At 42.5% G+C, this 27,395-nt stretch overlaps 1 protein-coding gene across 1 annotated transcript in view; it reads right to left on the bottom strand.

The window, feature by feature from the left end:
* KIF6 (kinesin family member 6) overlaps positions 1 to 27,395 on the bottom strand; it is an 872,665-nt gene that overhangs the window by 317,550 nt on the left and 527,720 nt on the right. The window contains exons 12-13 of the mRNA XM_053712809.1: positions 19,710 to 19,848; positions 14,430 to 14,651 (exon numbers count right to left, since the gene is read on the bottom strand). Coding sequence (XP_053568784.1) covers positions 14,430 to 14,651; positions 19,710 to 19,848 — 361 coding nt within the window. The remainder of the gene's footprint in view (positions 1 to 14,429; positions 14,652 to 19,709; positions 19,849 to 27,395) is intronic.

Genomic DNA, 27,395 nt, shown 5'->3' with positions numbered 1-27,395 from the left:
AACACATAGCTTGCACTCACCTGTACAGAAACACATAGCTTGCACTAACCTGTACAGAAAAACATAGCCTTAACTCAACTGTACATAAACACATCCTGCACTCACCTGTACAGAAACACATGGCCTTAACTCATCTGTACATAAACACATCCTGCACTCACCTGTACAGAAACACATAGCCTTAACTCACCTGTACAGAAACGCATGGCCTTAACTCACCTGTACAGAAACACATAGCCTTAACTCACCTGTACAGAAACACATAGCCTTAACTCACCTGTACAGAAACACATAGCTTGCACTCACCTGTACAGAAACACATAGCTTGCACTAACCTGTACAGAAAAACATAGCCTTAACTCACCTGTACAGAAACACATGGCCTTAACTCACCTGTACAGAAACGCATGGCCTTAATTCACCTGTACAGAAAAACATAGCCTTAACTCACCTGTACAGAAACATATCCTGCACTCACCTGTACAGAAACACATAGCCTTAACTCACCTGTACAGAAACACATAGCTTTAACTCACCTGTACAGAAACACATCCTGCACTCACCTGTATAGAAACACATCCTGCACTCACCTGTACAGAAACACATCCTGCTCTCACCTGTACAGAAACACATGGCCTTAACTCACCTGTACAGAAACACATAGCCTTAACTCACCTGTACAGAAACACATGGCCTTAACTCACCTGTACAGAAACACATAGCTTGCACTCACCTGTACAGAAACACATGGCCTTAACTCACCTGTACAGAAACACATAGCTTGCACTCACCTGTACAGAAACACATGGCCTTTACTCACCTGTACAGAAACACATCCTGCACTCACCTGTACAGAAACACATGGCCTTTACTCACCTGTATAGAAACACATAGCTTGCACTCATCTGTACAGAAACACATGGCCTTAACTCACCTGTACAGAAACACATAGCTTGCACTCACCTGTACAGAAACACATAGCCTTAACTCACCTGTACAGAAACACATAGCTTACACTAACCTGTACAGAAACACATAGCTTACACTAACCTGTACAGAAACACATAGCCTTAACTCACCTGTACAGAAACACATCCTGCATTCACCTGTACAGAAACACATGGCCTTAACTCACCTGTACAGAAAATCATATCCTGCACTCACCTGTACAGACACACATATTCTTCACTCACCTGTACAGAAACATATAGCCTTAACTCATCTGTACAGAAACTCATAGCCTGCACTCACCTGTAAAGAAACTCATATCCTGCACTCACCTGTACATACACACAGACTTAACTCAGCTGTATAGAAACTCATAGCCTGCACTCACCTGTACATAAACTCATATCCTAGTGCACTCACCTGTACAGACACACAGACTTAACTCAGCTGTATAGAAATTCATAGCCTGCACTCACCTGTACAGAAACCTATAGCCTGCACTCACCTGTACAGACACACATAAACTTAACTCACCTGTATAGAAATACAAAGCTTGCACTCACCTGTACAGAAACTCATATCCTGCACTCACATGTACAGACACACATAGACTTAACTCACCTGTATAGAAATACATAACTTGCACTCATCTGGGCAGAAACACATAGCCTTAACTCACCTGTACAGAAACTCATAGTCTGCACTCACCTGTACAGACACACATAGACTTAACTCACCTGTATATAAACACATAGCTTGCACTCACCTGAACAGAAACACATAGTGTGCACTCACTTGTACAGAAACACATAGTGTGCACTCACCTGTACAGACATACATACATAGGGTTAACTCACCTATACAGAAACAAATAGCCTGCACTCAACTGTACAGAAACACATAGCCTGCACTCACCTGTAAAGAAACACATAGACTTAACTCACCTGTATATAAACTCATAGCTTGCACTCACCTGCAAAGAAACACATAGTGTGCACTCACTTGTACAGAAACACATAGTGTGCACTCACCTGTACAGACATACATACATAGGGTTAACTCACCTATACAGAAACAAATAGCCTGCACTCAACTGTACAGAAACACATAGCCTGCACTCACCTGTAAAGACACACAAAGAGTTATCTTACCTGTACAGACACAAATAGCCTGCAATCAACTGTACAGAAACACTTAGCCTGCAGTCACATGTACAGACACACAAAGAGTTAACTTTTTTCCTGTACAGAAACACATAGCCTGCACTCGCCTGTACAGACAGATATAGCCTGCACTCACCTGTACAGACACACATAACCTACACTCACCTGAACAGACACACATAGCCTTAACTCACCTGTATAGAAACACAAAGCCTTAACTCACATGTACAGACATACATAACCTGCACTCATCTGTACAGAAACACATAACCTGCACTCACCTGGACACACACAGCCTACACTCACCTGTACAGACACATATAACCTGCACTCACCCTATGGACAAACAACATGCACTCACTCTGTACACACATAATAAGTAATCACTCTGCACTAGACTTGCCAGCTGTCTTCCACAACAATACACAGCATTAGTAGATGAGGTCAGACCAAGCTCATCAAAAGGTTTACCTTAGACCCCACTCTTGAAAACACAATGTATATTTTTCACAACTAAGCAGTAATTTTACTCCTTCACTGCCAGTAACATACAAATAAAATGTCACCTCTTCGGCTGCCAGTAACACACTCAAACATAAGTGATTTGACCTCTTGACTGCCCCTTATTTCTTTTTGCTCCATATTGATAATGCATTTAGGCTTATGAGGATTTTACATTCAGCTAACACTCATGATCTTAAAAAAATAAATAAAAAATGGACATGTGCTCACACGTAGCCTGCACTCACCTTGTGCTCACACATAGCCTGCACTCACCCTGTGCTCACACATAGCCTGCACTCACCCTGTGCTCACACATAGCCTGCACTCACCCTGTGCTCACACATAGCCTGCACTCACCCTGTGCTCACACATAGCCTGCACTCACCCTGTGCTCACACATAGCCTGCACTCACCCTGTGCTCACACATAGCCTACACTCACCCTGTGCTCATACATAGCCTACACTCACCCTGTGCTCATACATAGCCTGCACTCACCCTGTTCTCACACATAGCCTGCACTCAACCTGTGCTCATACATAGCCTGCACTCACAAATAGCCTACACTCAACCTGTGCTCATACATAGCCTGCACTCACTCTGTGCTCATACATAGCCTGCACTCACTCTGTGCTCATACATAGCCTGCACTCACCCTGTGCTCACACATAGCCTACACTCAACCTGTGCTCATACATAGCCTGCACTCACTCTGTGCTCTTACATAGCCTGCACTCATCTTTTGCTCACAAATAGTCTGCACTCACCCTATGCTCATATATAGCTTGCACTCACGCTGTGCTCACACATAGCCTGCACTCATCATGTGCTTACACATAGCCTGCACTCACCCTGTTCTCACACATAGCCTACACTCACCCTGTGATCATACATAGCCTGCACTCACCATGTGCTCACACATAGCCTGCACTCATACATAACCTGCACTTACCCTGTGCTCACACATAGCCTGCACTCAACCTGTGATCACACATAGCCTGCACTCATACATAACCTGCACTTACCCTGTGCTCACACACAGCCTGCACTCAACCTGTGCTCATACATAGCCTGCACTCAACCTGTGCTCACACATAGCCTGCACTCACCCTGTGCTCATACATAGCCTGCACTCACCCTGTGCTCATACATAGCCTGCACTCACCCTGTGCTCATACATAGCCTGCACTCACCCTGTTCTCACACATAGCCTGCACTCACCATGTACTCATACATAGCCTGCACTCACTGTCTGCTCAAACATAGCCTGCATTCACATCATACACAGACACAACCTGCACTAACACTATAAACAGGCAAAACCAGCACTAACACCACTCACAGACACAGCCTGCACTAACACTATACACAGCCTGCACTAACACTATACACCGACATAGTCTGAACTAACATCACACACAGACACAGCCTGCACTAACACCACACACAGACACAGCCTGCACTAACACTAAACACAGGCACAGCCTGCACTAACACTAAACACAGACACAGCCTGCACTAACACTAAACACAGACACAGCCTGCACTAACACTATACACCGACATAGTCTGAACTAACATCACACACAGACACAGCCTGCACTAACACCACACACAGACACAGCCTGCACTAACACCACACACAGACACAGCCTGCACTAACACTATACACCGACATAGTCTGAACTAACATCACACACAGACACAGCCTGCACTAACACCACACACAGACACAGCCTGTACTAACACTAAACACAGGCACAGCCTGCACTAACACCACACACAGACACAGTCTGTACTAACACTATACACAGACAGAACCTACATTAACACTATACACAGACAGAACCTGCATTAACACTATACACAGACACACCCTGCACTAATATCATACACAGACAACGCCTGCACTAACAGAATACACAGACACAGCCTGCACTAACCCTGTGCTCACACATAGCCTGCACTCACACATAGCCTGCACTCACCCTGTGCTCACACATAGCCTACACTCACCATGTGCTCATACATAGCCTGCACTCACCATGTGCTCACACATAGCCTGCACTCACCCTGTGCTCATACATAGCCTGCACTCACCCTGTGCTCATACATAGCCTGCACTCACCCTGTGCTCATACATAGCCTGCACTCACCCTGTGCTCACACATAGCCTGCACTCACCCTGTGCTCACACATAGCCTGCACTCACCCTGTGCTCACACATAGCCTGCACTCACCCTGTGCTCACACATAGCCTGCACTCACCCTGTTCTCATACATAGCCTGCACTCACCCTGTGCTCACACATAGCCTGCACTCACCCTGTGCTCATACATAGCCTGCACTCACCCTGTTCTCATACATAGCCTGCACTCACCCTGTGCTCATACATAGCCTGCACTCACCCTGTGCTCACACATAGCCTGCACTCACCCTGTGCTCATACATAGCCTGCACTCACCCTGTGCTCACACATAGCCTGCACTCACCCTGTGCTCACACATAGCCTGCACTCACCCTGTGCTCACACATAGCCTGCACCCACCCTGTGCTCACACATAGCCTGCACTCACCCTGTGCTCATACATAGCCTGCACTCACCCTGTGCTCACACATAGCCTGCACTCACCCTGTGCTCACACATAGCCTGCACTCACCCTGTGCTCATACATAGCCTGCACTCACCCTGTGCTCATACATAGCCTGCACTCACCCTGTGCTCACACATAGCCTGCACTCACCCTGTGCTCATACATAGCCTGCACTCACCCTGTGCTCACACATAGCCTGCACTCACCCTGTGCTCACACATAGCCTGCACTCACCCTGTTCTCATACATAGCCTGCACTCACCCTGTGCTCACACATAGCCTGCATTCACCCTGTGCTCATACATAGCCTGCACTCACCCTGTGCTCATACATAGCCTGCACTCACCCTGTGCTCATACATAGCCTGCACTCACCCTGTGCTCACACATAGCCTGCACTCACCCTGTGCTCATACATAGCCTGCACTCACCTTGTGCTCACACATAGCCTGCACTCACCCTGTGCTCACACATAGCCTGCACTCACCCTGTGCTCACACATAGCCTGCACTCACCCTGTGCTCATACATAGCCTGCACTCACCCTGTGCTCATACATAGCCGGCACTCACCCTGTGCTCACACATAGCCTGCACTCACCCTGTGCTCACACATAGCCTGCACTCACCCTGTGCTCATACATAGCCTGCACTCACCATGTGCTCACACATAGCCTGCACTCACCCTGTGCTCACACATAGCCTGCACTCACCCTGTGCTCACACATAGCCTGCACTCACCCTGTGCTCACACATAGTCTGCACTCACCCTGTGCTCACACATAGCCTGCACTCACCCTGTGCTCATACATAGCCTGCACTCACCCTGTGCTCACACATAGCCTGCACTCACCCTGTGCTCACACATAGCCTGCACTCACCCTGTGCTCACACATAGCCTGCACTCACCCTGTGCTCATACATAGCCTGCACTCACCCTGTGCTCACACATAGCCTGCACTCACCCTGTGCTCACACATAGCCTGCACTCACCCTGTTCTCATACATAGCCTGCACTCACCCTGTGCTCATACATAGCCTGCACTCACCCTGTGCTCACACACTAAGGCTGAATTATCAAATGTCTGTCAGACCAATGTCTGTCGGACCTGAGTGCGGATCAGGTCCGACAGACATTGCTGAATGCAGAGAGCAATACGCTCTCCATATTCAGCACTGCACCAGCAGCTCACAAGAGCTGCTGGTGCAACGCCGCCCCCTGCAGACTCGGGGCCAATGGGCCGCTAGCAGTGAGGTGTCAATCAAACCGATCATACTCGATCAGGTTAAATTGTGGTGATTCCTGTCCGCCTGCTCAGAGCAGGCGGACAGCGTTATGGAGCAACGGTCTTTAGAACAATATAAACAGACATATCCGGCCCTAACATCATACATAGACACAGTCTATACTAACACCATACACAGACACAGTCTGCACTAACACCATACACAGACACAGTTTATACTAACACCATACACAGACACAGCCTGCACTAACACCACACACAGACACAGCCTGCACTAACACCATACACAGACACAGTCTGCACTAACACCATACACAGACACAGTCTATACTAACACCACACACAGACACAGTCTATACTAACACCACACACAGACACAGTCTATACTAACACCACACACAGACACAGTCTATACTAACAACACACACAGACACAGTCTATACTAACACCATACACAGACACAGTCTATACTAACACCACACACAGACACAGTCTATACTAACACCATACACAGACACAGTCTATACTAACACCACACGCAGACACAGTCTATACTAACACCATACGCAGACACAGTCTATACTAACACCACACACAGACACAGTCTATACTAACACCACACACAGACACAGTCTATACTAACACCACACACAGACACAGTCTATACTAACACCATACACAGACACAGTCTATACTAACACCACACACAGACACAGTCTATACTAACACCACACACAGACACAGTCTATACTAACACCACACACAGACACAGTCTATACTAACATCATACACAGACACAGTCTATACTAACACCACACACAGACACAGTCTATACTAACACCATACACAGACACAGTCTATACTAACACCACACACAGACACAGTCTATACTAACACCACACACAGACACAGTCTATACTAACACCATACACAGACACAGTCTATACTAACACCACACACAGACACAGTCTATATTAACACCATACACAGACACAGTCTATACTAACACCACACACAGACACAGTCTATACTAACACCACACACAGACACAGTCTATACTAACACCATACACAGACACAGTCTATACTAACACCATACACAGACACAGTCTATACTAACACCACACACAGACACAGTCTATACTAACACCATACACAGACACAGTCTATACTAACACCATACACAGACACAGTCTATACTAACACCATACACAGACACAGTCTATACTAACACCACACACAGACACAGTCTATACTAACACCATACACAGACACAGTCTATACTAACACCATACACAGACACAGTCTATACTAACACCATACACAGACACAGTCTATACTAACACCATACACAGACACAGTCTATACTAACGCCACACACAGACACAGTCTATACTAACGCCACACACAGACACAGTCTATACTAACGCCACACACAGACACAGTCTATACTAACGCCACACACAGACACAGTCTATACTAACGCCACACACAGACACAGTCTATACTAACGCCACACACAGACACAGTCTATACTAACGCCACACACAGACACAGTCTATACTAACACCACACACAGACACAGTCTATACTAACACCACACACAGACACAGTCTATACTAACACCACACACAGACACAGTCTATACTAACACCACACACAGACACAGTCTATACTAACACCACACACAGACACAGTCTATACTAACACCACACACAGACACAGTCTATACTAACACCACACACAGACACAGTCTATACTAACACCATACACAGACACAGTCTATACTAACACCACACACAGACACAGTCTATACTAACACCATACACAGACACAGTCTATACTAAAATTATAAACAGACACTGACTGCACTAACACCACACACAGACACAGACTGCACTAACACCACACACAGACACAGTCTGCACTAACACCACACACAGACACAGTCTGCACTAACACCATACACAGACACAGTCTGCACTAACACCACACACAGACACAGCCTGTACTAACACAACAAACAGACACACCCTGCACTAACACCACACACAGACACAGCCTGCACTAACACCATACACAGACACAGCCTGCACTAACACCACACGCAGACACAGCCTGCACTAACACCACACACAGACACAGCCTGCACTAACACCACACACAGACACAGCCTGCACTAACACCACACACAGATACAGCCTGTACTAACACAACAAACAGACACACCCTGCACTAACACCACACACAGACACAGCCTGCACTAACACCATACACAGACACAGCCTGCACTAACACCACACGCAGACACAGCCTGCACTAACACCACACACAGACACAGCCTGCACTAACACCACACACAGACACAGCCTGCACTAACACCACACACAGATACAGTCTATACTAAAATTATAAACAGACACTGCCTGCACTAACACCATACCCAGACACAGTCTACACTAACACCACACACAGACACAGTCTGTACTAAAACCACACACAGACACAGCCTGCACTAACACCACACACAGACACAGCCTGCACTAACACCACACACAGACACAGCCTGCACTAACACTATACACAGACACAGTCTGTACTAACACTATACACAGATACAGTCTGTACTAACACCACACACAGACACATCCTGCACTAACACTATACACAGACACAGTCTGTACTAACACCACACACAGACACAGCCTGCACTAACACCACACGCAGACACAGCCTGCACTAACACCACACACAGACACAGCCTGCACTAACACCACACACAGACACAGTCTGTACTAACACTATAAACATACACAGCCTACCCGAACACCATACACAGACACAGTATATACTAACAATATAAACAGACACATCCTGCACTAACACTACACACAGTCACAGCCTGCCCTAACACCATACACAGACACAGTCTGTAGTAACATTATAAACAGACACAGCCTGCACTAACACCATACACAGACACAGTCTATGCTAAAATTATAAACAGGCACTGCCTGCACTAACACCATACACAGACACAGTCTGCACTAACACCACACACAGAAACAGCCTGCACTAACACCACAGACAGACACAGTCTGTACTAACACTATAAACATACACAGCCTACCCGAACACCATACACAGACACAGTATATATTAACAATATAATCAGACACATCCTGCACTAACACTACACACAGTCACAGCCTGCCCTAACACCATACACAGACACAGTCTGTAGTAACATTATAAACAGACACAGCCTGCACTAACACCATACACAGACACAGTCTATACTAAAATTATAAACAGGCACTGCCTGAACTAACACCACACACTGACACAGCCTGCACTAACACCATACACAGACACAGCCTGCACTAACACCATACACAGACACAGCCTGCACTAACACCACACACAGACACAGCCTGCACTAACACCACACACATACACAGTCTGTATTAACACTATAAACATACACAGCCTACCCGAACACCATACACAGACACAGTATATACTAACAATATAAACAGACACATCCTGCACTAACACTACACACAGTCACAGCCTGCCCTAACACTACACACAGACACAGCCTGCACTAACACCACACACAGACACAGCCTGCACTAACACTACACACAGACACAGCCTGCACTAACACCACACACAGACACAGTCTATACTAACACCACACACAGACACAGTCTATACTAACACCATACACAGACACAGTCTATACTAACACCATACACAGACACAGTCTATACTAACACCATACACAGACACAGTCTATACTAACACCACACACAGACACAGTCTATACTAACACCACACACAGACACAGTCTATACTAACACCACACACAGACACAGTCTATACTAACACCATACACAGACACAGTCTATACTAACACCATACACAGACACAGTCTATACTAACACCATACACAGACACAGTCTATACTAACACCATACACAGACACAGTCTATACTAACACCATACACAGACACAGTCTATACTAACACCATACACAGACACAGTCTATACTAACACCACACACAGACACAGTCTATACTAACACCACACACAGACACAGTCTATACTAACACCACACACAGACACAGTCTATACTAACACCACACACAGACACAGTCTATACTAACACCACACACAGACACAGTCTATACTAACACCACACACAGACACAGTCTATACTAACACCACACACAGACGCAGTCTATACTAACACCACACACAAACGCAGTCTATACTAACACCACACACAGACGCAGTCTATACTAACACCACACACAGACGCAGTCTATACTAACACCATACACAGACACAGTCTATACTAACACCATACACAGACGCAGTCTATACTAACACCATACACAGACGCAGTCTATACTAACACCATACACAGACGCAATCTATACTAACACCACACACATACGCAGGCTATACTAACACCACACACAGACGCAGTCTATACTAACACCACACACAGACGCAGTCTATACTAACACCACACACAGACGCAGTCTATACTAACACCACACACAGACGCAGTCTATACTAACACCACACACAGACGCAGTCTATACTAACACCACACACAGACGCAGTCTATACTAACACCACACACAGACACAGTCTATACTAACACCACACACAGACACAGTCTATACTAACACCACACACAGACACAGTCTATACTAACACCATACACAGACACAGTCTATACTAACACCATACACAGACACAGTCTATACTAACACCACACACAGACACAGTCTATACTAACACCACACACAGACACAGTCTATACTAACACCACACACAGACACAGTCTATACTAACACCACACACAGACACAGTCTATACTAACACCACACACAGACACAGTCTATACTAACACCACACACAGACACAGTCTATACTAACACCACACACAGACACAGTCTATACTAACACCACACACAGACACAGTCTATACTAACACCACACACAGACACAGTCTATACTAACACCACACACAGACACAGTCTATACTAACACCACACACAGACACAGTCTATACTAACACCACACACAGACACAGTCTATACTAACACCATACACAGACACAGTCTATACTAAAATTATAAACAGACACTGACTGCACTAACACCACACACAGACACAGCCTGCACTAACACCACACACAGACACAGTCTGCACTAACACCACACATAGACACAGTCTGCACTAACACCATACACAGACACAGTCTGCACTAACACCACACACAGACACAGTCTGCACTTACACTACTCACAGACACAGTCTGCACTAACACCATACACAGACACAGTCTATACTAAAATTATAAACAGACACTGCCTGCACTAACACCATACACAGACACAGCCTGCACTAACACCACACACAGACACAGCCTGTACTAACACCACACACAGACACAGCCTGCACTAACACCACACATAGACACAGCCTGCACTAACACCATACACAGACACAGCCTGCACTAACACCACACACAGACACAGCCTGCACTAACAATTTAAACATACATAGCCTGCCCTAACACCATACACAGACACAGTTTATACTAACATTATAAACAGACACAGCCTGCACTAACATCATACACAGACACAGCCTGCACTAACACCATACACAGACACAGTCTATACTAACACTATAAACAGACAAAACCTGCACTAACACCATACACAGACACATCCGGCACTAACACCATACACAGACATAGCCTGCACTAACACAACACACAGACACAGCCTGCACTAACACCATACACAGACATTGCATGCACTAACACCATGCATAAACACAGCCGACACTAACACCATCCACAGACACAGCCTGCACTAACACCATCCACAGACACAACCTGCACTAACACCATACACAGCCTACACTAACACTATACACAGACAGAGCCTGCATTAACACTATACACAGACACACCCTGCACTAATATCATACACAGAGATAGCCTGCACTAATATCATACACAGACTACACTAACACCATATACAGACACAGTCTACACTAACACAATACACAGACACAGCCTGCACTAACACTATAAACATACACAGCCGACCCGAACACCATACACAGACACAGTATATACTAACAATATAAACAGACACAGCCTGCACTAACACAATACATAGACACAGCCTGTACTAAAACCAAACACAGACACAACCTGTTCTAACACCACACATAGACACAGCCTGAACACACACAATACACAGACACATCCTGTACTAACACCACACACATACACAGCCTGCACTAACACAATACACAGACACAGCCTATACTAACACTATACACAGACACAGCCTGCACAGACACAGTCTATACTAACACTATAAACAGACACAGCCTACATTAACATTATACACAGACAAAACCTGCACTAAAACCAGACACAGACACATCCTGCACTAACACCATACACAGACAAAGCCTGCACTAACATCATACACAGACACAACCTGAACAAACACCATATACAGACACAGACTGCACTAACACCATACACAGAGACAGCCTGCACTGATACCATACACAGACACAGCCTGTACTAACACTATACACAAACACAGACTGCACTAACACCATACACAGAGACAGCCTGCACTGACATCATACACAGAGACAGCCTGCACTAACACTATACACAAACACAGCCTGCACTAACACCATACACAGAGACAGCCTGCACTAACACCATACACAGACACAGCCTGCACCAACACCATACACACACATAGCCTGCACTAACACAACACACAGTCAGAGACTGCACTAACACAACACAAAGAGACAGCCTGCAATAGCACTATGCACAGACATAGCCTGCACTAACACAACACACAGTCACAGACTGCACTAACACAACACAAAGACACAGCCTGCAATAGCACTATGCACTGACATAGCCTGCACTAACACAACACACAGTCAAAGACTGCACTAACACCATACAATGACAAAACCTGCACTATTACTATACACAGATACAGCCTGCACTAACAGTATACACAGACACAACATTTGTCAGCTTATCATCACAAAGGGCTAGATCAAAGTCCCACATTGGAAGCACAACACATTACAGCAGGAAACAGACAGCTAGACAGTTATGGTTGCCATACACACATAGCTGCCAGTCACCTGGTGTGCCCTGCTTAGGAGAAGCAATGGTGTGTGGCTTTTGAACAGGACCTTAGGGGATTAAACACATAGGTGTAAATTATTATCCTTTAAAAAAGCTTATCACAGCTTTGCTACTACAAATGACATCATTAATGCTTATGAACATTTTAGCAGTTAAATCATTTCATGGCTAAGAACATACCCCACAGTTTGCAAAACACACTAGTATGCAAAATAACATCATCTTACAAATGATAGTATTTTATTTCTGTATTAGAATGAGCCTCTCGGTAGCATTAAATATACAATATGTTTTTGATAAATACATAATAAACTCAATTTACCCTGTTATAACACAATATACCCCATAGGATTTAATGAAAGTGATAATACCACAAGATCAGACACCATCAGGGCATGGGAACCAGGAATCATTCACTACATCTGTATATGTTCTGCATTATGTTGTACAAGGCACTGCTCATATTTGAAGAGAACTTTAAAGAAAAAGGTTGTTATCCAACTATATCTGAAGGTATTTCATTCTGCGGATCTGGCTCTGACACTGCATATATCTGGACTGAAGCTCACATACCTTTCTATATAAGTAGCTGGCTGGTGTTATATTCGTTTCCATGGTCTTAAGTAAAAAAAATGGGGAGGAATGTCGTTTGATGTAATATTTGTGAATCTCTTTATGTTTTATGTCTCTCTTGGGAGGTATCAGTTCTATATGTTTGTCGGTTTGGTTTTTCAGTATTTTACACACCTGCTTTTCTGTAAAGGGAGTTGAATCGATGTTCCAATGAGCTGCTGTCACTCTTGTCTTGCACACTACTTGGTAGAGGTGACTTGTGACCCCCTCCCAGCTTTCTGGCATGATATGAGACCTCTGGTGTTTCTAAATAAGGCTGCTTGCCAGAAGAACTCAATTCCAAAACTGCATCATGAGCCTTCTTCTTTTCCTTCTTCAGCATGTTCACCAGAATGTCTGAAGATGTTGCATAGGAAAGAGAAACCATCAAATGCATAGAAACTAATAAACATAATGGTTTCAGATAATACTTAGAGAAGAGTAATTGCAACAGAGATAAATGATAGATATTAGATAAATGCTGTCTATTAAGCACTGTGATGAGACGTTCTGCATGTTAAATAAAACCATTACAAACCTGTTATGACAGTAAATTCTTCATTATTTTGCAAGCAAGGTCTCTTGAGATGTATGTATCTTATTTCCTGTGGAAGTTCCTGCACTGATCAAGCAAACAGTATGCAGCATTTAGCAGGGTCAGGATCCGTAATCCAATGGGATGTACTTCATTGTTTGTGTGTGTGTACTGCAAAGTTAGTTTGTTTAACAATGCCCAATTAAAGGGACATTGCAAAGAAAAAATGCATGGTCTGCACTACTCACCATATAACTATGTGTTTATCCCTTACAAAGAGGTTAAACACATGGGTAAAGTCTCACTCAGAAGCCACAAGCATTGTAGCTCCTGAGTTGAACAGTCAGTGATTGCTCACCAGCTATTTCCTGCTCAAGACCAGCAATGTCTGGAACACCTTTGCAGGGGTGACAGTGGGAATGGTCGGATCATTCGCCTACATTAATGCCAGTCATGCAGACTTCATAAAGACTCCCCTGCCCCTATGAAGTATCTTGTATCATGGTTGTCTTGTGATTCCAAGACCTAAAGAGGTTCTCTCATCTAGTGTGCATATATTGGTATAGACTGTTTTTTCAAGGGTGTTTTATTTTCATTAATTTGGTAACATCTTAAAGCTGTTTCTGTGATCCTGGTGCCCTTCACAGTGGAGCTTGTTTTTTTTCACAAAGAGGTGAACAGTTACCATATAGTTTCTACCTCGTTAATTAGAGCTGAGAGCAACTCACAAGTTGCAGGTATGATTTGGGGTTGGGTACAACTCTCTATTTTCAAGTTGAAATGATTAACCTCCAGTTGCCGTGATGCGGTGAGTTTCTTTCTGATATTAGTTTCACAGACTGGCTTACTGAATCTAAGCTAAAGTCTCTAAGCAAGTCTGAAAAGTCATGAAAAGTGATAATTGTCACCTGCCAATAGAAATTCCCCAGAAAATAAAGTCTCTAAGCAAGTCTGGTAGGCCATGAACAGCGATAAACGTCATCTGCCAACAGAAATTCCACAGAAGCTAAAGTCTCTAACCAAGCCTGGTAGGCCATGAACAGCGATAAACGTCAACCGCCAATAGAAATTACCCAAAAACTAAAGTCTCTAAGCAAGCCTGGTAGGCCATGAACAGCGATAAACGTCAACCGCCAATAGAAATTCCCCAGAAACTAAAGTCTCTAAGCAAGCCTGGTAGGCCATGAACAGCGATAAACGTCAACCGCCAATAGAAATTCCCCAGAAAATAAAGTCTCTAAGCAAGCCTGGTAGGCCATGAACAGCGATAAACGTCATCTGCCAACAGAAATTCCACACAAGCTAAAGTCTCTAAGCAAGCCTGGTAGGCCATGAACAGCGATAAACTTCAACCGCCAATAGAAATTCCACAGAAGCTAAAGTCTCTAAGCAAGCCTGGTAGGCCATGAACAGCGATAAACGTCATCTGCCAATAGAAATTCCCCAGAAACTAAAGTCTCTAAGCAAGCCTGGTAGGCCATGAACAGCGATAAACGTCAACCGCCAATAGAAATTCCCCAGAAAATAAAGTCTCTAAGCAAGCCTGGTAGGCCATGAACAGCGATAAACGTCATCTGCCAACAGAAATTCCACACAAGCTAAAGTCTCTAAGCAAGCCTGGTAGGCCATGAACAGCGATAAACGTCATCTGCCAACAGAAATTCCACACAAGCTAAAGTCACTAAGCAAGCCTGGTAGGCCATGAACAGCGATAAACTTCAACCGCCAATAGAAATTCCACAGAAGCTAAAGTCTCTAAGCAAGCCTGGTAGGCCATGAACAGCGATAAAAATCACCCACCAATAGAAATTCCACAGAAGCTAAAGTCACTAAGCAAGCCTGGTAGGCCATGAACAGCGATAAACTTCAACCGCCAATAGAAATTCCACAGAAGCTAAAGTCTCTAAGCAAGCCTGGTAGGCCATGAACAGCGATAAAAATCACCCACCAATAGAAATTCCACAGAAGCTAAAGTCTCTAAGCAAGCCTGGTAGGCCATGAACAGCGATAAAAATCACCCACCAATAGAAATTCCACAGAAGCTAAAGTCTCTAAGCAAGCCTGGTAGGCCATGAACAGCGATAAAAATCACCCACCAATAGAAATTCCACAGAAGCTAAAGTCTATAAGCAAGCCTGGTAGGCCATAACAGCGATAAACGTCATCTGCCAATAGAAATTCCCCAGACCAAAAGCATAACACAAAATGATATTCTGCTATTTAACCAATTCTAAGTGAACCTAATAACTTGAGGTCAACGCATGAACAATTAAACCTTGATAAGTGATACATATGATTGATTCATAAGAAAATAATTTATTAAGCACTACAACTTGCAGCCAATGAAACCAAGCAATATGGTGACAGTGCAGAGGCGGTGTGCCAGTAAATTTGTAGTGAGTGCACTTATGCCATAGGTTCCCCTACTCCTGTTCATCATAGAGATGGCAAATATTGCTTGTATGCTTCAGTATGCTTTCATTTAATAATTAATACTTATTTGCAGATTTAATGCTGGAGAAGCAGATTTTTTTATACAACTACACCCTGGTAACATGTTTAGTGCATAACTGGAAGGATCAGCAAGAGATGAGTTATAGAAAAAAAATACATTTGTTTTAGATAAAGGGCTTGGATCTCATTTTCAGACCACAACATCACTGGCATTATAACCTTGTGGGGAGAAAAAAGCTTTCAACCCACTAAAAATAGCTGTTCCTGCCACCGGCGTCCAGTAAGCTGCACCCTCCTGTTAGCACGAAAATCCCCGCAGGTTAAAGATCTTCTTTAATAATATATTCTTTGAAGAAATGCAAAGGATCAGGATGTGACCATTTACATTTTAACAAGTCCTCTTTGGAGAAAATACCATAAGACCATATATTCCTGGCTTGGTTAATGCACATGCATTTCATGTTAGAATGTGCTCCTAGGACAGTGTGCAACCTATTTTGCTTATGTTATAACAAATTCTCAGACTTAAACATGCTTTTTTCATCTGTTGATTGCTCACTGGGCTAGTGTACCAGTTTATACATAATTGCCTTTTACAATATCTTCTCAGCAAAATAAATTATTTTTAAGTGGTATATGAAACCCATATTTTTTCATGATTCAGATACAGCAGCAATGTTAAGCAACTTTCTAATTTACTCCTATTATCAATTTTTCTTTGTTCTCATTTACTCCTATTATATTTTTTTTGTTCTCTTAATATCTTTAGTTAAAAAAGCAGGGATGTAAGCTTAGGAGCGGTCTATTTTTGGTTCAGAAATTTGGACTACATTTAGCCCCCAATCAGAAAGGACTACCCCAGCTGAGCCAAAATGGAACGGTTCCTAAGCTTACAATTTTTTTTTTCTTCTTCAAATAAAGATACCAAAAGAATGAAGAAAAATTGATAATAGGAATACATTAGAAAATTGCTTTAAACTTGCATGCTCTATCTGAATCATGAAAGAAAACATGTGGGTTTCATATTCCTTTAATGCTTATCATGTAACATTTCAATATAAAGTGTAACAGACTAGGTTAGAATTATGTACCCCAGAAGAAATAGTCTGCTTCTATTCTTGGTTTTATGTTTATGACACAAGAAACGGTAACAAATTGCTTTTCTTTGAAGATATCTAGCAGGGAGTTGAAAACCTTAAAGGTGATGCACAGGATTGCACTCATATTCAATGACAATACTGGACACATTCACAAATTCAACTGGTTACACTCCTCACATTATATTCTAAAATAACTACACAATAATATACAATACGGATATGGACTCCGCTCTGGTTTCAGAACCGCTGCCTTCCTACAGTCTCTCCCAAAGGCTGTTCAATCGATTTGTATGTGCAGAAGGAGGCGCTGGTTCAGCAAAGACCCCACGGCTTCTTCAAACTCTCATCAGGGTATAGTGGCTCCTGTTATTGAGATACTTAAAGGGACAGTCTACACCAGGATTTTTATTGTTTGAAAAGATAAATAATCCATTTATTACCCATTCCCCAGTTTTGCACAACCAATACAGTGATATTAATATATGTTTTACCTCTGTCATTACCTTGCATCTAAGCCTCTGCAGACTGCCCCGTATCTCAGTGCTTTTGACAGACATGCAGTCTAGCCAATCAGTGCAGACTCCTAAATAACTCCACAGGAGTGAGCACAATGTTATCTATATGACACACATGAACTAGTATTAACTGTGAAAAACTTTCAAAATGTTCTGAGCTAAGAGACGGGTGTCAACGGTTTAGAAATCAGTTTGAGCCTAGCTAGGTTTAGCTTTTCAAAAATACCACCAAGAGAACAAAGCAAATTTGATGATAAAAGTAAATTGGAAAGTTGTTTAAAATTGCATGCCCTATCTGAATCATGAATGTTTAATTTGACTAGCCTGTCCCTTTAAGATATCACATTGGTGTGTTGCAACTCTTGAAAGCAATATTATCTTAGAATGATCTTGATAAAGATAGTGTTAGCCGTTGAAACGTGTTTATACATAAAAGCTGGTGAACATTTTCTTGAACACATAGGAGCCGTTTATCCTAAACTACTCTGTGAGTATCTACACTTTTATTATGGTGTATGGATGCAAAACACCAATGTGATATCAATACCAGGAGCCACTATACCTTGATGAGAGTTTGAAGAAGCCGTGGGGTCTGCATAGTGAACCTCCTGGGCCTATGTGGACCAGCGCCTCCGTCTGCACATACAAATCAAATTATATTCTGCAGGTAGAAGATTTAATGTTAAATGCGTCCAGTTATGGAAACAACAAATTTAGCAGAGACAGCAGAGGACGGTTTTCTAGTTCAGGAACTTCTGTTTGGCGATGCCACAGATGAAATATTACATTAATAAAATACATTGAAGGATACTAATTTCGTTATCTCTTTGCTGCAGAAGATCTTTGCATTTCTGGAGCTCTTCTGGTCTTGCAGATGTGCTAGGTCTGATTAATTCCATCTCAGGAGACAGCACACCGCTCTCTTGCTTGTTTTTATCATTCAACAGCCTCTGTTTGAAATAAATTGTAGCCAAGACGTTTGTAAATGAGTACTTGAGATTTTACTGCTCGTTTATGGTCACAATGGAATTTCTACAGAATCACACACTTAGAACATACAATATCGGCAAGTAATATGTTAACTAAAACTATAAATCATATGTTTATTACTTAGGTGGTAAAATGAAGATAATTAATTACAACATTAAAATGAATTCAGTACATTGCATCAGCAGAAACAGAATAGCATCAAGGCCAGACACAGAGTATCTACATCTCCACCTTTACACAGAGCATTTATATCTAAATAAAATATTCATATAAACGGAAAAGCTTGAAGTCATAAATAGTGCTCACATTCCAAATGCACACCTGGAGGACATTAAAGAAGTGAACATATGGTTGGTGCCCTAATAAAAGCACTGGCAAAAATGTTGTTAAACCTTGCGGTGTGTGGCAAAATCTCACTGCTACAGGATCCAACAGCATCAGGCATTGACGTTGCCAGTCAGTATTAGGAAGTTTTGCGGCATGTCTTTTACATTAATATTTCTGCTCCAGAGCCCTTGCTGAGCAGGTTCGAACATGCGAGTCTGCTTCCAGCAATGTAAGAAGCAGCGGTCATTAGAAACGAATTCGCTCAGGGTGATTGACAGATCGTTCTCTCGAGCAATTGGCCACATGAGAGAAGGGCGGGCTTTACACAATCATTGGAGTGTGTAATGATGCATACAGAGATGAACAGATCCGCTACCCGTATGCAGTGAAGGCGAGCAGATAACTACTCAAGTTGAGAGGCTTGCCTGCACGCTGCTTGATACATGAGGCTTAAAATGTTTAGTGGCAATGAAACAACTTGGCAATATACTTCCATTATTTATTTTGCCTCATGTTCATGTGATTAGTTATTACTGTTATTGTTAATTCTCAGAACTTGAAATTAACCCTGCTGACTTATTAAGGCTAACTCTGCTACTTATTTCTCCCTAATTGGTGTTAACTGATCACAACTGCAAATGTACTTAATACTAACATTTTAACCTAGGCTAGCCTTGTTGTCTGCTGACTAAGTCTCACATTGTCTCCTCCAAATAAGGATAACAGTGGGTGGAGTTTGGCTACTAAAAACAATTGAAGTAAAAAGGATGTTTATTTAAAAAACAAAAACAAAAAAAAAAACATTTAGATTATATTCTACAGCAACACAAGACAAATATTTTGTAATTTCAAGGTGTTTATTGTCCCGTTAAAGGGACATTAAACACGTTGAGATACAATGCCTTGCAAAAGTATTTACCACCACCCCCCCCCCCCCCTTGGCATTTTTTCGTGTTTTGTTGCCTCACAACCTGGAATTAACATGGATTGTTTGAGGATTTGCATCATTTAATTTACATAATTTACAGAACATGCCCACAACTTTGAAGATGTTCTTTTTTTTTATTGTGAAGCAAACAACAAATAGGACAAATAACAGAAAAATTAAATGTGCATAACTATTCAACCCCCCCGCCTAAAGTCAATACTTTGTAGAGCTACCGTTTGCGGCAATCACATCTCCAAGTCGCTTTGGATAAGTCTCTATGAGCTTGCCACATCTTACCACTGGGATTTTTTTTTCCCATTCCTCCTTGCAAAACTGCTCCAGCTTAATCAAGTTGAATGGTTTGCACTTGTGAACAGCAATCTTTAAGTCTGACCACAGAATTTCTATTGGATTGAGGTCTGGGCTTTGACTAGGCCATTTCAACACATTTACATATTTCCCCTTAAACCACTCAAGTGTTGCTTTAGCAGTGTGTTTGGGGTCATTGTCGTGCTGGAAGGTGAACCTCCACCCTAGCCTCAAATCATGCACAGAGTGGTACAGGTTTTGCTCAAGAATATCCCTGTATTTATCCCAGCCAATCAGATTGAGCTTGCATTCTATTGGCTGTTCCAATCAGCCAATAGAATGCGAGCTCAATCTGATTGGATCAGCCAATCCGATTGAACTTGAATCTGATTGGCTGATTCAATCAGCCAATCACATTTTTCCTACCTTAATTCCGATTGGCTGATAGAATCCTATCAGCCAATCGGAATTTGAGGGACGCCATCTTGAATGACGTCATTTAAAGGAACCTTCATTCGGTGAGTAGGCGTCGTGGAAGAAGGATGGATCCGCGTTAGCTGGAAGAAGATGGCTCCGCTCTGCTCCGGATGGATGAAGATAGAAGATGCCGCTTGGATGAAGATGTCTACCGGTCCGGATGTCCTCTTCTGCTCGGATAGAATGAAGACTTCTGCCGCTCTGGATGTCCTCTTTTGGTCCATCGGTGCCCGGCTGGGTGAACACGACTCAAGGTAGGGAGATCTTCAGGGGGGTAGTGTTAGGTTTATTTAAGGGGGGTTTGGGTTAGAGTAGGGGTATGTGGGTGGTGGGTTGTAATGTTGGGGGGTGGTATTGTGTGTTTTTTTACAGGCAAAAGAGCTGATTTCTTTGGGGCATGCCCCGCAAAAAGCCCTTTTAAGGGCTGGTAATAGAGCTGTTAACTTTTTAAATTTAGATTAGGGTAGGGAAATTTTTTATTTTGGGGGGCTTTGTTATTTTATTAGGGGGCTTAGAGTAGGTGTAATTAGCTTAAAATTCTTGTAATCTTTTTTTATTTTTTGTAATTTAGTGGGTTTTTTTTTTTTGTAATTTAGTTTAGTTTATTTAATTGTAGGTAATTGTAGCTACTTGTAGTTAATTGATTTAATTTATTTATTGATAGTGTAGTGTTAGGTTTAAATGTAACTTAGGTTAGGATTTATTTTAAAGGTAACTTTGTAATTATTTTAACTAGGTAGCTATTAAATAGTAAATAACTATTTAATAGCTATTGTATCTAGTTTAAATAAATACAAAGTTGCCTGTAAAATAAATATAAATCCTAAAATAGCTAAAATATAATTATTTGTTATATTGTAGCTATATTAGGGTTTATTTTACAGGTAAGTATTTAGAATTAAATAGGAATACTTTAGTTAATAATATTTAATTTATTTTGTTAGATTAAAATTATATTTAATTGAGGGGGGTGTTAGGGTTAGACTTAGCTTTAGGGGTTAATACATTTATTATAGTAGTGGCGAGGTCCGGTGGGCAGATTAGGGGTTAATACTTGAAGTTAGGTAGTGGTGATGTTAGGGAGGGCAGATTAGGTTTTAATACTATTTATTATAGGGTTTGCGAGGCGGGAGTGCAGCGGTTTAGGGGTTAATAACTTTATTAGAGTAGCGGCGAGGTCTGGTCGGCAGATTAGGGGTTAATAAGTGTAGGTAAGGTAGCGGCGACGTTGGGGGGGGCAGATTAGGGGTTAATAAATATAATATAGGGGTCGGCAATGTTATGGGCAGCAGATTAGGGGTACATAGGTATAATGTAGGTTGCGGCGGTGTCCGGAGCGGCAGATTAGGGGTTAATAAGTGTAAGGTTAGGGGTGTTTAGACTCGGGGTTCATGTTAGGGTGTTAGGTGCAGACGTAGAAACCGTTTCCCCATAGGAAACAATGGGGCTGTGTTGGGAGCTGAACGCTGTGTTTTTTTTCAGCCCGAACTGCCCCATTGTTTCCTATGGGGATATCGCGCACGAGCACGTTTTAGCTGCTTACCGCCACCGCAAGCAACGCTGGTATTGAGGGTTGAAGTGGCGGTACATTAGGCTCAACGCACCCTTTTTGGAGCCTAACGCAGCCCCTCAGACAATTCTAAATACCAGCGTTGTCTTAAGGGTGCGTTGGGGAAAAAAGCTGTGTTAGCTACGCGGGTCTTTACCGACAAAACTCTAAATCTAGGCAAAAAGTCAAGGGGGGTGAATACTTTTGCAAGGCATTGAAGTAATATAAAATGATAAAGTGGGGAGAGAGAGAGAGAGAGAGAGGAGAGAGAGGAGAGAGAGAGAGAAAGAGAGAGAGTGATCAGTATAGAAGAAGGGCACTTTCAGGATTTGTAGAAAGAAGAATATTTTCTTTATTCTTAGAACATTAATACATGATCGACGTTTCGGCCCTCAGTTGGGCCTTCATCAGGACAAGTACAATTTTTGGACTGATCATAGATCATAGATCCAAAATAGACGAGTATATATATATATATATATATATATATATATATATATATATATATATATATATATATATATATATACATACACACACATACACACATTTATTTTGTCCCTTTTTACTGTAATTCCATTCTGAAATTGTGAACTTTTCAGTTCCAGTCAGTAAGGTAAATAATTTGGAAAAAGTATGCAAAGGGGAGCAAGTTGCAGCCTAGCAAATCTGTTCCACAGAAGCTTCATTTTTGAAAGCCCAAGAAGAGGAGACAGCTCTAGTGGAATGAGCTGTAATTCTCTCAGGAGGCTGCTGTCCAGCAGTCTCATAAGCACAACAAATTATACCTCTCAACCACAGGGAAAGAGAAGTAGCAGTAGCCTTTTGAGCCTTACGCTTTCCTGAGAAACAAACAAACAGGGCAGAAGACTGGAGGAAATCCTTAGTCGCCTGTAGGTAGAATTTTAGGTTATGCACAAAATCTAAGTTGTGCAACAGACATTCTTTATGAGAAGGAGGATTGGGACAGAGAGAAGGAACAACAATTTCCTGATTAATATTTCTATGGAAACCACTTTAGGAAGAAACCCCAATTTAGTACGAAAAACGGCCCTATCTGCATGAAATTTAAGGTAAGGCGAATCACACTGCAAAGCCGAGAGTTCCGAAACTCTTTGAGCAAAACAGATAGCAGCCCGAGGATCTGGGACATTTCGTCTCCACGCTTGACAAAACAGTAAAAGTCTGCACCCCCACTTAATCCGATCTGGACCGGGGGTCGACCCTTCATGCTGACTTAGACTCAGCTGAGAGTTTCTTTGATTGCTTCCACTTATTTCAAGACTGATTGGGCTTCCAAGAAGACTTGGAATGCTCCTGCTTGGAAGAGGGAGAGGAAGACTTTTGACCTTTGAAGTTATGAAAGGAACAAACATTACTTTGACGTCCTTTGATTTTGTTATTCTTGTCTTGCGGTAGAAAAGACCCTTTTCCACCCGTAATATAAGAAATAATTTCTGCCAGACCAGATCCAAACAAGGAATTCCACTTGTAAGGAAGTGCCAGAAGCTTGGACATAGAGGTAACATCAGCTGACCAAGATTTTAGCCACAATGCCATGCGGACTAGGACAGTGAAGCCAGACATCTTGGCCCCCAGGCTAATAACTTGCATGTTAGCATCAGAACTAAAGGAATTGGCTAGTTTGAGAGCCTTAATCCTATTTTGTATCTCCTCCAACGGATTCTCTACTAAAATTGAATTAGACAAGGGACCACACCAATAAGATGTCGCACTTGTTACTGTGGCAATACAAACTGCAGGTTGCCATTGAAGACATTGATGAACAAGCATCTTCTTCAAATAAGCTTCAAGCTTTTTGTCCATGGGATCCTTAAAAGAGCAGCTATCCTCTATAGGAATTGTGGTTCTCTTAGGCAGAGTAGAAATAGTCCCTTCTACTTTAGGCACCGTGCCCCGAAAATCTTTAATGGAGTTAGCAACAGGAAACATCTTTTTAAATATGGGAGACAGGGAGAAAGAAAACCCTGGCTCCTCCCATTCCTGGTAAATAATATCCATCACACAGTCTGGGACAGGAAAAACTTCCACAGAGGAAGGAATATCATAGTATTTATTAAGTTTACTAAACTTCTTAGGGTTGACAACGAAAGAAGTAATAGAGTCGTCCAAAGTAGCCAATACTTTATTTAACAGTACACAAAGATGTTCACGCTTAAATATGAAGTTTACTTCTTCAGTATCAGATAAAGAAATAATTATGTCTAAATCTGAGATTTCACCCTCAGAGGCTATTGACGTATCCTCCTCATCAGTAGTAGTAGGTGGAACAGAAACCTTACTATCTGAATGTCTAATTGTCCTGTTGCGTTTTCCCAGCATAGGGAAAGCAGATAATGCTGCAGATACTGCAGAAGATACCTGTGCAGAAAAATCTGCAGGCAAATAAACTTCTCCAGGGGGCTGAGAGGAACTGCAGGGCACTGTATGTGATGTCATAGAGGCTTGGAACGTTTGAAGAGAGAGCCGTGGCATTGCCTGAACAGCATCATCCTGAGAGACATTGGGCTCAGCGGGCAACAATTTATCTTTAAATTGAAGTGTTCTAGCTAAGCATGCAGCACAGAACTGCATAGGCAAAACAATTTGTGTCTCTAGGCATCACAAGCATTTGTCAAAAGACACAGTCTTCCATGCCCATAATACTAAATAAAAAATTCCCCAAATTGTAGAAATGTTTTAAATACACTGTCACTTTAAGAATTTTTAATACCACAGCCGCGTAACGTTATGCAAACAATCTTTAAAATAATAAACCAATCAGGCCCCCTACACCTCAGACAGGCTTATACACAATTTGGCTGCCAGAAGTCTCTTAAATGATCATATAGTAGATTGACACTGAAGAGATTGAAATTTAATGACGCTGCTCCGCTCCGTGAATATACGACAGCAGAGATAAGTCACATGACCGGCAGAGAGTGGACACTATGTAACAAATAAAAGGCACGCGTTTCCCTCTGCCTACTACACCAGAGCTAAATTTACACAAACGCTCAAGCAGTCGGTCAGTTAGCCTGTTCTAGCTAAGCAAGCAAAGAAAACCAACTGCCAAATTTTAAGTTTATACATGAATCCCTTTATAAAACATAAACCCCACACACATACTAATAATGTATTTCAACAAAATTAGCCCAGAGAGGATAAACGTCCCAATTCAGGAGAGATTGACCCCTAGTCTAAGCATACATAATGTGCCTTCCCACTGCCAAAGAGAACCCTGTATAAAGGATTTTAAAAATGTTCCCATCTACTGCATATGAAATATTCTTCTGAAGTGCAAGTCTCCAAGACATAGAAGACAAAAGCACTTACCTGCAGTCTAGCTGTCCGGCAGGAAGACAGCTCACAAGGCGTAAAAGGACACATACTCCTTACAGATACCTGTAGAAAAAGAAAGAACAGAGTAACCAACTCTGGCTTTCTGTACCATGGGCAGAAATGTGTTAGGAAACAAAGCAAGGACTACCTCACAACGCCCTAACTGCTTGAAAAGCCACCACTATTCTACTGAAGAGATTGATGTGGACTCAGCTAAACCCAAATCCTTGCTTGCAGGGAAAAGTACCCGAAAAAGGAATTCATTTCTTCAGATACCAAACTTCACCTCCTCCATTGACAGAGGCAAAAAGAATGACTGGGGATTATGGGTAGGGGAGTGACACTTAACAGCTTTGCTGTGGTGCTCTTTGCCTCTTTCTGCTGGCCTGGAGTAATACTCCTACTAGTAATTGAATTACGTTGTGGACTCTCCACATCTTTGGAAAGAAATCCATATTTTCATGTAGGGTTAGCACACTTAAAAATATGTGATTGTGTTTGCCTGCAAGTAGGTTTTTTTCCACTTTTTTTGCTCCATTGACTTCTGTGGGGGAATAGGTTATCACACTTGTGAT

This window comes from Bombina bombina, chromosome 4 (genome assembly GCF_027579735.1).
Source record: "Bombina bombina isolate aBomBom1 chromosome 4, aBomBom1.pri, whole genome shotgun sequence".
Classification (NCBI taxonomy): Eukaryota; Metazoa; Chordata; class Amphibia; order Anura; family Bombinatoridae; genus Bombina; species Bombina bombina.
This window is presented reverse-complemented; position numbering and strand designations above follow the sequence as displayed.